This window comes from Rhineura floridana, chromosome 3 (assembly GCF_030035675.1).
Source record: "Rhineura floridana isolate rRhiFlo1 chromosome 3, rRhiFlo1.hap2, whole genome shotgun sequence".
NCBI classification, from domain to species: Eukaryota; Metazoa; Chordata; class Lepidosauria; order Squamata; family Rhineuridae; genus Rhineura; species Rhineura floridana.
Window position 1 is genome coordinate 83,678,906 of NC_084482.1, and position 16,186 is coordinate 83,695,091.

The window sequence follows — 16,186 nt, forward strand, 5'->3', positions numbered from 1 at the left end:
TTTCTTACCTCTTTGTGTGAGCTTTTATACATACTAGTTCAGTTATTATCTGGAAATGTCTATGTGGTCATGGGCTGAGGTACGCTATACATGTTCACAAACACAGGAATGCACAAGAAGGGGGTGAAAGAGCATGCATCTTCCAGTGCAATGTAGTTTGTGGACCAGATAAACCATTGTGCGTTGATTGTACCATATGTTCAAAAATGGTTAGGAATAAAGTGTTGTTACTGGCTATGGAGAAAAACTAAGGACTTCCTTAGATATGTATTCTTAATGTATTACAAAGCTTTCCCGTTTGTGCTAGTTTATAATTTTTTTTATAGTTCTAAAATTTGTTGGAATTGGGTCAGTTTTTAGTCAGGCTGTCCACAGATCGTATATTTTAATTAATTAATTATTTGTCTTTGACTAGATTGATTAGTTAATCAAATTTGAATAGACGTTGATTTCACAAAATCCTAAATATTGGTTGACTTTTTTGATATATTGGTATAAGTGCAAAATAACTAAATTTCAGGAACAAAAACTATCAACATTGTTAGAAGACAAGGCCATCTTTAATACTTTTTTGTTCATTCTCTGTCACAGTAATGTTCAGAAACCAAATGCCTTGAAACATGAACAAGTGTGCTTTTAATTCACAGCACCATTAATTACAATTTTCCCTCCTAAACAAAAAATGTCCTTTTTATATTGGTTGACTAAAACTTTATGTTCACAAGCTTCCCTTGGCAGCTGCTGCGATGTCAGAAATGTCCACCAACACTGCCCCCACTAGCAAGTATTAAATATATTTGGAATTCATTTCTTTTATGTGTTGCCATATAATACTTTTAGGTGTCCACTACAACATTCTATTTAAGATCTATTCCCTTTTATTTAATATTGGGTGATCACTGGCAGCCCTAAAATGAGCTTTATGAGTTAATAGATTTTTACTTCTGATAAAATCAACTCTGTTTAATATATAATATTCAGTAGAAATCCTGAATTCTGCATATCTCAGTAGTTTTGACTTGACTATTTAGTATTATTCATAGCTTTTTACTTGCAGTGAAGTACCCTTGAAAATCTGCAATATTTTCTGGTGCTTTAAAATCAAGAGTACGCCTCATCAGACATAAAGCTCAGCTGATTAGACCTGGACAAGAGCACCTGTAAATGACATGGTTTGAAACACTCATACCTTTGATATCAGCTTCTATTGATATCAAACTTCTTTATATGTACAGTACAATAAGGGCTCTTAGTAGCCCAGTTGTGAAATCACACATAGCTCTATCTTTTATAAACCCATTGACAAGGATAGCATTTTTATGTGAATCAGCCTAAGAAAACCAAATGATTTTAATGTGGTAACAAATAAATCTGTTTGTTTGTTATGAAAGTCCTAGTTATATCATATTGGAAAACTGGGACTTGCAACAAAGTGTTGCAGTTAGTGTGTATCCCCAGCTTGTGAGAGGATTGATCTTGTTCCAGTCCCAGCCAACTGTAAACATAAGCCATATTGTGCTGTTTAGGCCTCTTTGGGCAAGGGACTTTCCAGGAGGAAAAGGCACACTTGTAAAGGCCTTCCTCTGTTGTGCTATACAACGCTAGCCCTAAAGCTGCCACCTCCACACCTCAGCATAATTATATAATGGAAGAAGGGTTCTGGAGCCAGGTCAAGACTTTCCTCTTCTCCCAGGCATTTTAGCATGTGTTTTTAAATTGCTTTTTAAAAAATGTGTTTTTAAATTTGTATATTTATTTCTAACGTTTTTAATTGTTCTAAACCGCCCAGAGAGCTTCGTCTATGGAGTGGTATAGAAATGCAATCAATCAATCAATCAATCAATCAATAAATGTTCCTTCCTCGGAACGGGGCTGAGAGTGGGGAGCTTTTAAACTTCTTAGCATGCGTCCCTACCCCCACTTCAATCCTTCTCTCCAGGACAAAGCTGTTAGGGACTTCAACAAGCCAATTCCATTATTATTTTCCTTCTCCCAACTCCACTCTCCCCCCCCAAAAAAATGCCACCACAACATTCCTTACATTTTGCTTCTTAAAAATGTTCTTGTTACTTTTTATTTAGAAACTTACATTTTATTAATTATTCATTAAAAGATTTGTGTCTCACCTTTAGTACAAATGTCCCCACAGAGTTCTGCCCGAATATAAAGAAATTGCTACCTTATTTTTGGCTGGCCCAGTTTCACTTTGAAATTGATTGGTACTCAGTCACCCAAGTTCACTGGTAGATGTGTGAGATCCTTTAATTTACCAGTTTATGTATTAAGTGCATACAGTATCATGGGCATGACATTCTTTTCAAGATATAGGTCCTCCAACTGTAAAATGGGTATAAAAATGATTTTACTGTCCAGGTCAGGCGTAGCTGACGTGTTGTCCTTCAAATGCTGTGGACTACAACTCCTATCATTCCTGAGCATCATCATCATCATCATTATTATTATTAAATTTATTTATGTACCGCATTTTCTACAAATACATAAGTGCTCAAAGCGGTTCACACAAACAGTTCAAATGCTGTAACACAACGCATAATAAAAAGTATTATCACTACAAAATTATATCAAAGTATAAATGGGCATAAAGCTCAACAATAAAGCTAAAGCAAAAATATTTAAAAAGTAACTCCTAAGCTGATATAAAGATCTCTTCTATCTCCTTGACCCTTATGACTCAACCCAAAGGGACAGAAAGTTTTCTGGAACAAGCTATGTTTGAAGGCTTCCAGGGCTGGAGGGTAGGGCAAGGCAGGTGGAGATAGCCATCCCCTGATGAGAAACAGAGTATCTCTCCCCTCATAGACATGCTGTTCCCCAATGGAGATGCAAGCCACCTTCTTCCTGATTATTAGATTGAACATTTTCTGGGCAAAGAGGGGACAGTAACTCACCACCTCCAGTGTACCCTGATGAAATACAATGTAATAAGCATCTTGATGCAGTCACACCTCTGTGTATCAGTAACCTGGACAGAAGATATATGTAATTAATGAACAGAAAGAATGGAAAGCTGTAGCAAAATGTGCATGTTCTATACAATCTATGCAGTCTATACCATCAAAAACAGAAGAATAGGACATTTCCTGGCACTCTTTGTGAGTGTATCTGTTTCTATGCTGCTATAGAATAGAGGCTCCATTCATATAAAGCAGGTAGATTGTGCTAGCCTGATGTAGCATCCCTGAGAGTTCATTCAACAGATACCCCTATTGGAGCGGGCACAGGAGGAGTGAAGGAGGATAGGAACAACCAGCTATATAAAAATTAGTACTTACACATTAAACATTCTCTACAAAAAATAACAATTCAGGCTTGTATTGATTGATGTTGCTCAGCTGACCATAACATTTCCACCAGTGGTACAGGGAAGTAACTTTCAACTATTTGTCCTGGCCCCTGTAGCTTCCTTGCTAGTCCCCTAAATCTGCTCTGGAGGGCTCCTCAAACCTCTTGAGCAGCGTTTTTTTTTTGGTGGTGGTGGAGAGCTGCATGGGCAAGAAGAATTATCAGAAATTGCTTCCTTCACTCTTCCACTAAAGGAAGCATTCCAATCAGTTCAGCACCACTATTAAATAGAACCATGAGAACATAAGAGCAGCCTTCTGAATTAGGCCAGTGCCCAACCAGATGCCTGTGGGAAGTCCACAAGCAGGACCTCCTGCATTTTCCAGCAACTGGTATTTGGACGTATACTGTCTCTGACCCAGCCCTATAGCCAGGGTGGGGCAAATGGGTGCACTGCCCCTCCTAGGGCTGTAGTCACACACACATACACACGAGAGAGAGACACACAAACAATTTTGGAAAATTGAAGAATGACAGCTTGTTTTAAGAACAGTTATTCTCACAAACATAGTGGCTATTTTTTTCTTTGTTTACTTGAGTACTTGATGGCAAAGGATGACAGCAACCCTAAAGGAACAGAATGACTGATGCACACACTACAGCCAGCTGGCTGACCATCTAGGCTGTAACTCAGACCTAATTTATGATTTTCCTAATGTGTACAGCTCAGCATGAGGCCTTTTCAGGGTTTCTGGGTGGAAAAAGCAACACAGCAACCTTTTTTTTAAAAAAAAATTGCTTTCCATAATTAGTTCACAGTCATTTAGTTGGTCCTTTATATGGCAACCAGTTAAAATGTTTTCCCTTCACTGTTCAACAGGAAGGAAAATCTAAAGGTCAGGAACAAGACTAGAAGGAGTTAAGAAACACACCCTGAAGCATTACTTTTTTCTTTGTCCTTCCCTAAACTTATAGTATGGACAATGATGTTTTTTGGGTGGAATCTAAAACTGAGATACCTAATGCAGTATCAAAGTCAAGCTCAGGAGCTTACCATCATTTCCAAAGTAGAATAATAAATAGTAGAGTTGGAAAGGGCCTTTAAGGGCATCAAGTCAAACCACCTACTCCTGCTCAATGAAGGAATCCAACTTAAAGCATACTCGACAGGTGGCTGTCCAGTTGCCTCTTGAATGTCTCCAGTGTTGGAAAGTCTACCACCTTCCTAGGTAATTGGTTCCATTGTTATATTGCTCTAACAGGTAGGAAGTTTTTTCCCCTGATGTTCAGTAGTTTAGTTCATGAAGAATGATAACCCAGACCACAGAATGAAAGAGGACTGCAGCTATAGACAAAGCCAAGCGTTTGAGTCTCATATTCTTGGGGATCTCTCTCAAAAAAAGGGTAAGACAGTTCAATACATTAAACTTCATTCATGTAAGCTAACACACTCTCAGCGTGGAGGAGGGCTGAGGGAGAAGCCTTTCCCTTCCCCTGGCCCTGGTCCTGGCCCTGGCCCTCACATCCTCTCCATCAGTGAGTGGGGGGAGGGATTGGCTGGCACTATGTACCTCTTCCCAGAAAATATCCCACCTAGAAATGTGGCTACCCCACCTAACAAGAAAGGCTGGCTACAGGGCTGCTTTGACCATGGAGCATAGCTATAATACCTAGTAGCCAATAATGTTTTTCAGTGAAATTATTCTGTAATGTAAGTTTAAAGAATCTGTGGGCTCTGTTTTTGCAATCATCGGATTTGCTATCAAATTAAGTATTATTGCTGATATTCTCTATCTTTACAGAGAGAATTTTGAAGTAGCAGCTCTCTGCACCTGGTTTCTGATTCATTCTTTTTATTTTATTTATTTATTTTTAAAAATTTATCCCGCCCTTCTACCCTATAATAGGGCAGTCAGGGTAGCTTATAAAAATAACATCAGACATGTACATAATAAAAATTTTCCAATTCATTTTTTAAAAATTTGCTTTGAAATCATAGATAGTGTGAGTGATACTTTTACGGATCTACTTTCTATGTGAGCTCTCCAAATGTATATTTTTTCACTGATATCAGTGAAGTGTTGATGGTAACTGACAGACAGAAAGCAGCAGGGGGGAATGAGGTTTTGATTGCAAGCAGCTTGGGGGGGAGACACTGACTTGATTATCTGTCTTTATCTACTCTGCAGTGCACCAGAAACGGAATGTAAACAATCGATCATTACAGAGTTCAGAATAAAGATATATACCAGTGGAGGCTTGTGAATAAATAGCGATTATAATATCGATAATTGTCTTCAAAATAAAAACAAAAAATTGGAGGACATTGGAAAAATGAAAAGATATCAGAGGAAAAATCAGGTCATTAATGACCATTAGGGGACCACTCTTAAAATGAAAAGTAAAAAAGGATTCCATCCCTAGTTTAAAGTAGTTTAGAATCCTCTAAACATTTTTTTAAATTGTGCTTTCCCAGTCCTTCTGTTATATTTCATGTGACTATAGCTATTAATTGCCAATAATTCATGCTATAATTATAAAGATACAATTCTTTTGATGTAATTTTTACATTCAGGAGAGATGAGAGATGTACTGGCTCTGGTGTGTAGCCAGTTGCCATTTAACTCATCTCCTCCCTGAAATTTCTCTTTTCTAGCTGGTGATTTTAAAAACGATGCCACTTTAAGATTTAATTTGCTTGTTTTCCTCTGTTCTCCTTATCCTTTTTCTTTTTATGCCATTCTTATTAGATTATAATAGCTGGTATTAATAGCTAGTTAGCTGGTAGGAGCTATCTTATTTTTTAAATCACTGTACAATATCCAGAAGATTTTAGGCACTTCATAAATGACAAATAATAGTTATACTACTAATAAAAAATTGGTTTAGTGTATATATATATATATACATATATATACACACATATACAAACATATTTTTGTTAGCCTGAAAGGAATCAGTGTGGTGACTGGGTTTTTTCTTTCTTAATATGCTTTTTTGCTCATAATGATTCATGAGAAGTTTTGGAAATGATATTTGTAACTAATATATCGTGATATAAATGGGAAATGGGATATGGATTTATTGATATTTGCTTATTCTGAATTAATTAATTTCCATCTAGTTCACATTCAGCAAAAATATTCCAGATGATGGTGATTCTTTATTAAAAATTTGTTTAACATCTTTGGAGTACATGTGATCAAAGGAGGTCCCTAACTATGATAAAAGTAACTGAAGGCAAGATCTGGAACTTAATATAAATATGCAATATTCACATGTATATTGAATATGCAATATTCATCGATGATGACTCTTTAGCTCCACTGGGACTAATCACACCCAGTTTCATAATTCTACCAGCATGTTTTTGGGATAGGATATTAGTTGAACTTGCACAGAATGTTTTGCTGGTATATGGTGGGTGGGGAAGACAGATAATTCTGAAAAACTAGGCTGCTGAACATGCCATCTTAAAAAAATCGTTTGACAATGAAGGCTGATGAAGAGTTGGCTCTAAAACTTATTTATTTTATTTTATTTAGATTTTCATACACAACTTTCTGAAACTTTGAAAGACAGACAGACAGGCTGGCAGCAGCTGGATAAAACAAAGAACTCTCTAATACGTAAGGTTTTCATTTTCCTTCACCCTGTATTCCCTATATCTAAATTTGCAGTCTTGCTAGTTGTGTTGTTTTCAGCTGTGATTAGTCAAGCTAAATTTATATTATGCGTATTCTGTATTTTATTTTGGGTATGTGTTTCTTGTGTGTTAGTCAGTGTTTACTGTTTAGAATTGGTTTCTTCTTTTTAAATATTGCTTTATATATTGAATGGAGAGCACATTGTCAAGATGCAGTACTGAAAATATGAGAGGTACAGGAACTGTTGTTGAAAACATGTAAACATTTTCCAACTGTTTTGAAAATATGGCAGAAGATTAGTCACATTTTTCCATCTTAAATAATGTATTTACAGAATCTGTTGCTTGTTTGAGTGTTAAAGGATAAAGTTTGTTTACTGATAATGCCCCAGTACTCACACTTTTATATTCTAGGACTTCTTCCAATATAACATGCCTCCCATGGATTTTTGTTTTAAAAGGATGCACATGAGATCTACTCAGTAGATCATTTTTTTAAAAATTCTACACAAAAATACTTAGTTCAAATATACCAGAGTCTGTGGGAAACATTCCAAATGCATCTTGAAAATGGCCCCCAAAGCCAAAAATATTTTGAATTCATTACCTTGGCAAGAAAAAAGATAAAGTATTAGAGTTGTATCCAAATAAATAATTGTGTTCATGGATGACTTTCACTGGTGCAGAGGAACTTCCTCTCCCTCTTCTCCATGCACCTCCCACATCGCCCTCAAATCCTCTCCAGTTTGTTGACAGAGCCCCCGTAACAGTTTATATATATGGGATGGGCTTTCCATAAGCATCTGGGTGGCCACTATATAAAAAAGGAGATAGAAACATGGTTAGAACCCTAAATGCAACAACACAGCAACTAGTACGTAGGGACAAAGAGAACTATTGCAATAGTCATTGTATAGAAATAGAAGAGGACAACAAAAAGGGTAGAATAAGAGCCCTATTCCAAAAGATTAGAGAAATGAAAGGGAAATTTAAACCAAGAGTAGGGATGTTGAATAATCAACCGGGGAACACACTGACTGACCGAGATGAAATAAAAGGAAGATGGAAGCAGTACATTGAAGAACTCTATAAAAGAGATGCAAATATGACAGTTTCATTCACGAAGGGACCGTATGATGAAGAACCAGAAATTTTAGAATGTGAGGTGAAAGCAGCTCTTAAAATACTTGGAAGGAAGAAATCTCCAAGAACAGATGGCATACCAATAGAGTTTCTACAAATTACTGAGACTGAATCTGTCCAAATTTTGACAAAAATTGTCAACAAATATGGAAAACTAAATGGCCCACAGACTGGAAGCGTTCAGTATACATCCCAGTTCCAAAGAAAGGGGATCCCAGGGAAATTCAGTAATTATCAAATTATTGCCTTAATATCCCATGCAAGCAAAGTAATGCTCAAGATTCTATAACAAAGGCTCTTACCATATATGGAGTAAGAAATGCCAGACGTCCAAGCTGGATTTAGAAAGGGAAGAGATACCAGAGATCATATCGCAAACATATGTTGGATAATGGAACAGACCAAGGCATTTCAGAAGGAAATCACCCTGTGCTTTATAGATTACAGCAAAGCCTTTGATTGTGTAGACCATGAAAAACTATGGAATGCTTTAACAGAAATGGGAGTGCCACAGCATCTGATTGTTCTGATGTGCAACCTAGACTCTGGACAATATGGAGAAACCGATTGGTTCCTAATCCGAAAGGGTGTGAGTCAGGGGTGTATTTTATCACCCTATTTGTTTAATCTATATGCAGAACATATACAGAAATTAGGATTGGACCATGATGAAGGATGTGTGAAAATTGGAGGGAGAAATATCCACAATTTAAGATATGCAGATGATATCATACTACTAGCAGAAACCAGTAATGATTTGAAACGAATGCTGATGAAAGTTAGAGGAAAGCACAAAAGCTGGACTACAGCTGAACGTAAGAAGACTAAAATAATGACAATGGAAGATTTATGTAACTTTAAAGTTGACAATGAGGACATTGAACCTGTCAAGGATTATCAATACCTCGGCACAGTTATTAACCAAAATGGAGACAATAAAGAAATCAGAAGGCTAGGGTGGGGAGGGCAAATATGAGAGAACTAGAAAAAGTCCTCAAATGCAAAGATGTATCACTGAACACTAAAGTCAGGATCATTCAGACCATGGTATTCCCGACCTCTATGTATGGATGTGAGAGTTGGACAGTGAAAAAAGTGGATAAGAGAAAAATCAACTCATTTGAAATGTGGTGCTGGAGGAGAGCTTTGCGGATACCATGGACTGCAAAAAAGACAAATAATTTGGTGTTAGAACAAATTAAACCAGAACTGTCACTAGAAGCTAAAATGATGAAACTGAGGTTGTCATATTTTGGACACATCATGAGAAGACATGATTCACTAGAAAAGACAATAATGCTGGGAAAAACAGAAGGGAGTAGAAAAAGAGGAAGGCCAAACAAGCGATGAATTGATTGCATAAAGGAAGCCACAGACCTGAACTTACAAGATCTGAACAGGGTGGTTCATGACAGATGCTCTTGGAGGTCACTGATTTATAGGGCTGCCATAAGTCATAATTGAGTTGAAGGCACATAACAGCAACTTATATATATATCACTTGAATGTAAAGATGTCTAAATGGTTTACAAACATGTTAAAATTATCAATAAAGTGGTTGAGAACAAGTAATTAAATGTATTGAAAACAATACTACTAACTAAAAAAAAGATTAAAACAGATCAACATCTGTTTCAGGGTGGATGTGGGGGGAGCAATTGTGGGATAAATACTATTGCGCTTGCAGACGTTGTTTTGTGTGCACCATGGTTTAGTTAGACCTGATTCTTATGCTATATTTTGGCAAACAATTCCTCACTTCAAATACTGTAATTAATCAATAGTAACACTCATGTATGTATCTTGGTTTTACTTGAAACATATGAATGTGTGTTTAGGAGTTCTGTCTTTTCCTAGTTGCTACTTTTGTTTTGCTGCTCACATGAAAGAGCAATGATTTATAGATGTGAATGCAATTTATTAAAGACTATAGCTTGGACCCTGGAAGGGCTCCTTCAATTTATGGAGAGAACTGGTAACTGGAGTATGAGAGCAGGGCGGCATTTTCCCCCCATCTGCACTCCTCCCTCTGCCACCTCTAAGACTGTTCTGGATGGTCATCCAATCACTGGCAGAAGCATCCCATTAACAGAAATTCAGTGATGAGATGCTTCCACAAGAGCAATCTGAGTTAGGATCTGAGCCTACACTTTGTATTTAGGATTAGGTTTTCAAGTGAGAAATTCATATATAACACATAAAGTTGTTGGAAATCACAAGTGGGGAGATCACTTTTGTGGTCAGGTTCTGCTTGGGGGCTTCCCATAGGCATCTGGGTGGCCACTGTGAAAACAGAATGCTAAACTAGATGGGCATTTTGGCCTGATCCAACAGGGCTTTCCTTACGTTCTTAAATGATGTTTGTTTGGAACGCATACCTCTCTATCCTATTTCATTGTTCTCTCATCACATATCATAATAGCTAGCAGAGCTTGGAAAAGTTACTTTTTTGAACTACAGCTTCCATCAGCCCCAGCCAGCAGGGCCACTGGATTGGGCTGATGGGAGTTGTAGTTTAAAAAAGTAACTTTTCCAAGCTCTGACTTAATCATTGTCCAACATTAGCGCCTTGAGAACATGTTATCCTGCCAGTGCTCTTGCCCAGGCAATTTAGACATGGTATAATTTATATAAACTAGCATCTCCTCATGGGGATTGTATTTTCAATTGTACTGACTTGTAAAGATGCTGCTGAAACTGAAAGCTCCGACATAATTCTCATAAATAAAATTATTTGTGAACGTGGCCCACACAAGTATACAGCACACCCGCACATTCCCCAGCTGCCCATGTGGGGATTGTCACATGATCCTTTATTGCTAGCCAGGTCTGTTTTTATGCCAGTCCTTTTTATTTATCAACATTTGAAAAACATGGAGAGATTTTTCAAATGTGATGATAACAATGAGGGATAATTATTTAGTATTTTAAGAAGTATGATTCGAATTGCAGATAGTTTTAAAGAGTGCTCCATCTCTAGAGATCCTAGATTAAGATTCAGTGACTTGTTATTTATTCCATGCATATTTTTTGTGCTTGAAAAAAGAAAACAAGTCTTAAAATAAAATGTGATTGCTTTGTCCTACCTTATGCATCTTCTTGGGAAGCCACTTTTCCTAGGACTAATATCTTGTTATATGGTCTTCTTATTTTTTACACCCAAGTGACCAGAACTGGTCTCAGCTATTCTTCGCTAAGCTTCCTAAGATGTCAAGCATGAAACCTGAAGCCTTGTACATGAAAAATGTATTCTACCAATGAACTACAGACTCTGATAAGAAAATAGTCCTGCTAGATCAGACCAAAAACCTATCTTGTCCAACATGTGATTTCCCACAGTAGCCATCCAGATGCCCACAACCAGGACATGAGGCAACAGCCCTTTTCCACTGTAATCTCCCAGTAATGGCTAATTAGGACACACCAAAAAGCCATTTAAAATGCTAAGAAAAATCATGTTCTCTCACCCTTGCAGATTCAGCTACCAAGTTTTGTTGACGAGGGAACAGTAGTGTACAGGAGCATTTCAGAATTGAGATGAATCACTTGTTTGGAAAGGTAGCATTCTAAACTAGCCTAATGACAGTCCCCCGCTTGTTTTATACATGCTACGAATACTTTCCTCTCTACATCTTTACTTCCATTTTGAATCACTGTGCTTGCTTTGGTCCATTTTATTACTTGCTAAGGACCCTACCTTTGCTGTTTTTTTCTGGTAGAAAAGGACTTTAATGAATGCTGTTACTGATCTAGTTCACACATTGTTACAATCTAAATAGAATAACATCATTTGCTATGGAAGATTGAGTGGTCCTGTTGCCCTGAAAACAGGAATAATGATAAGCAAACTCAGACTATTTTGTTACATATTTTTTTGTGTGTGATTATTTACATCAGCTAAAGCATGTGCTTATAATATTTTTCTGCACATTCAAATAAAAATGCTTGGCTTATTCCTGCTTGGGAATTCCTGCATTGATGCTTGGGAATCATGTCTACATATATAATCTTAATGTAGTAAAATGCTGGCTAGTGTATAGTGAAATAACAACACACTTCATGAAATGACACAGATGTGGGAAGTAGCAATAGTATCAGCTTTGGAATACTAGTAATTTGTTTTAAAAAATTATGACCAAATCATGCATTTTGGTGCTGCCAATAGACAGATGGCACCAGACTTTGTCATCCCTCTGAGGACACATCCCTATAATTACTGCAGCATTTTTCAATAACACATGAGGCAATAGTAAAACTTTAGTTTCACAGTAGATAAAGGCTTGGGTCCTACATGTACAGTACTTTTCATGAATGAATGGCTCCTTATATTCATAGAAAGTGTTTGATCCAGTCAATGATCCTGCTATTGGAAGATTGCTAAAGACAATCTTTGCTAACATTCCCCATCTCCATGCAGCACCACCCACCCCCATTTTGGAGGATCCCCCATTATTCAAAGCAGATTTTTGGGGTGGACAGGGGGCTTCACAAGAAAGGGGGAAATTACAAATGTCAGCTCCCTCCTTCTGTCAGCAGGAGCATATCATGACATGCTCATGAGATGTTCCTGTTGGCAAGAGCAAACACAGGATTCAAGCCAGAGTCTTCCATTTTTGGTGTAGTGCTAGTTACAGTATATTGGCTACAGGAAACATCCTAATACATTATAAATATGCCAAGCAACAAGAAAGGCTGAATTCTATGTCTCCTTGAGAAGAGGACTCTATGCACTCATTTCTGCTGAATTACTGGGAAGCCAACGAGGGTGCAGGATAAGCACTGAAATTCAACAGATCATATTTAATTTCAGGGTCTCCAGTTGCTCTATGCTATGTCTGCTGATTCAGTACAGAGCATGGCCCTCACAAAGTATGGCAGTCCAAGCTGTCAAGGACAATCACTGCTTTGAGTTGGCTCTCAAATGAACGGTCTCAATGTCTAACTTCTTTCTTCAATCATTGAAGGCTTCATAATTATATATAGCATTTTCTTCATTTTTTAAATAGGTGTTTAAACCTATACACATATTTTCTTGTACTATTTTTTAAAAAATCTTTAGCTGCTTTTAAGGATATGCTTATAAATCGCCTTGGGGCATACATGTGGAAGGCCATTCACAAATTAATTATTAACAACAGCAACAACACTAGACCTATACTGAAATGTTTGAGATGGAAAGAAGGCTTTGAGGGGGGCGAAGATTTTACCTAAACTATCCTTACTTGAGATTCTTGTGTGCTACTTATAAGCTATTCACACCTGTTTAGAATCATAGAATAGTAGAGTTGAGCCTATAATGCTATCAAGTCCAACCCCCTGCTCAGTGCTTCTATCCCTCTTGTGCAATTTGTCATTTTTAAAGGCTTCCTGAAATGATCCTCACCAATCAGCAATTAAGTTGGCAGTTGAATCATGTCATCATACAGCCAATCAGATACGGCTATGTGACAGTTTTATTAAGCCAAATTAGATTGAGGGCAATGTTTATACATTTCATTCTAAATAGGCAAACATTTTAGCCCCATTTTGCATGGATCTCCAAACAATTATTGTGTATTTCATAGAGGATAACATTTTTAACAAAGTGCATTCAAATTTATTTTGGATCTGCCCTAGTTAACAAAGTGCATTCAAATTTATTTTGGATCTGCCCTAGTTAAAATTCACCCATTTTATGCTGTGTCATTGAGTGAAGTTGCTTTCAATGTTTTAAGCATTTGTTTTTATTCCACTAATAGGTTTTGAGTATACCTTCATTTTTTTACTTGATGCATTTTTTGAAATGACATAAAACTGCCTGTGTTATAGATATATGTAATGTTGTTGTTGTTGTTGTTGTTGGTGGTGGTGTAGACATTTGTAGTCATTTTCCTGGATGAGTCCTTGCTGTAGCCAGAGAGGAAAGCTTTTCTATTGTGTTGTTGTTTGCATTGATGACTTTACTTTTTTGATGATGGCTACACAAGTTTAAGCTGCTTTGAATGTTTTATAGTAATATTTTAATTGGTTTCTAACAAAATATGAATTCCTTGAAAATATTGTGAAAGCCAGTTAAAATGGTATAATAAAATACTGTAAAAGCCAATTAAAAGGCTTAGATTGGTTAAGCCTAACTTTAAAGCTACTGGGCATGATCTACAATGAGAACTATTGCAGCATACTGTGAGCTAGGAAGTTGCTTGTTCAAATCCTTCTCAGCCATAAATTCACTAGGTGGTCTCAGCCTCAACCCTCCATCTGCGGTGCAAGGATGACGATACTGGACTACCTAAGATAACTGATAGGGTGTGATGTGCTTAGAATATTCTGCAAAAGCAGTATACTGTGCATGCTAATAATAATTATGCAGTCTTATAGTGCAATCCCACATGTCTACTGAGAAATAGGTACCACTGAATTCAGTGGGTTTTACTCCCAAATACCTATGTATATGATTGCAGCCTTAGTGTTACTAATGAAATTTGCAGCAATGTACAATGTGCCTCATTTATTTCACTAGTGAGGCTAAAAGACGTTCATTAACCCCAAATTACGCATTGAGCTTCATAGAGTCACTGATCGGAATTTGAATCAATTCTCTCCATGTCTAAATCCAACACTGCGTGACTGTATTGGCTGATACATTGTGTTCTGCTGGTGGTGCACAGATAGGCTCAGTTTTACAGTTCATTTACTCAAGATCAGAAGTACTGACAGGTGGGATAAGTTTACCTATTACTCAGTTCCACAACTGAAATGGCACCACTGGAGTTCTTCATACTCATCTTTGTTATTATTGTGGGCTCTCTCACCCTTTCCCTTCCGTCCATTTATTATCTTCTGTACTGTTGACATTTAGATTACAGTCTCCATAGGATAGGGATACTTCCCTCAAGTAACTGTATACAATGACACACACATTAATGCCTTGTATGCTTATTTTTATAGATTTTCTACATTTATACCCTGCATTTCTTCCAAGGAAGGAGGTGTGTATAAAGTCCCCTCCCTTTTATCCTCACAACAACCCCATAAGGTAGGTTAGGCTGAGAGGTAATAACTAGACCAAGATTATCCAGTGAATTTCATGCCTAAGTGGGTATTTGAACGTGGATCTCTTCATTCCTAGTCTGACACTCTTATCACTGAAACACTCTTAGAATAATCAGTGGTGTTGTTATTGTTATGCTATGGCACTATCCATAAATATTTGACAGTAGGAGTGCCAGTATGCAACAGTGTAGACCACAACAGTTTTTAACACATCCTGTCAAAAATGTTATATCCTCACTAAAGTTGGTGTGACTATTTTCATTGTCTTAAACTAGATAAGAATTACATACAGATACTGGTCCTGTAATCACTTCGGGAGAGAATTGCAAGATTTCACATAAATCTATACTGGATGCTGCTACCTGTAAGCAGAAGGGGTAGATCTGCTTTCTGCCCAGATATGTTGGCACTATATTTCTGTAGAAAAGTAGGCCAGCCTACACATGCCTTTTAATAGGGACAAGATGCAGATTTTCATTGCCTAATTGTAAGTCTGAAGAACTTGTAAGTAGAGATGTAAAATTTCCAGAAATTTTGAGCCACGGGGGGAAACAAATGTTTTCAGGGAAAAAAAACAGAAATTTTGGAAAAAATGCAATATTAGCACTTTTTACAGATTGAAAGTCACTTTGTTACTTCAGGAATATCAAATGTAATTATGTACAAGTCGGTCTGGCATAAAACTATCACATTTGGTATATTAAAAGTCCATTTTATTCAAACAATTATTACAAATTGAATTTTTACTTTTTAAAATTTTTACTTTTTTGGGGTAACCAATGGATCTACAAGATCCTTAAGGAACTCCTGAACTGTAAGGAACCTCTTTCGTTTTGCCAGTGTATGAAGAGCAGGCAAAAACAATTAAAAAAAAAACAAAAGAAGAAACCATCAACAGTAATAACAAAGAATATTATGTCTCCGGTAGTCCTCCACAGTGTCAAGCAGATATGAAGCATCCGTTCCCACAAAAAGAACTGAAAAAAAGAGGGGGGCGGACCAAGATTCAATGAAACATTTTATTCATCATGCTAAAACAAAACATTCCATAATCCATTTTCC

General features: G+C 37.0%; 1 protein-coding gene across 13 annotated transcripts in view; it reads left to right on the top strand.

The window, feature by feature from the left end:
- Positions 1-16,186, top strand: part of LOC133380132 (teneurin-2) — a 995,941-nt gene that overhangs the window by 220,379 nt on the left and 759,376 nt on the right. For 10 of the 13 annotated variants that reach the window (XM_061616792.1, XM_061616791.1, XM_061616779.1 and 7 more), the window contains one exon: positions 6,849-6,932. The exons of the other annotated variants lie outside the window; for them this stretch is intronic. Coding sequence is in view for 7 of the 10 variants with exons in the window: in XM_061616779.1 (XP_061472763.1) it covers positions 6,849-6,932 (84 nt within the window). In the remaining 3 variants the exon portion in view is untranslated. The remainder of the gene's footprint in view (positions 1-6,848; positions 6,933-16,186) is intronic. 13 annotated transcript variants of the gene reach the window in all.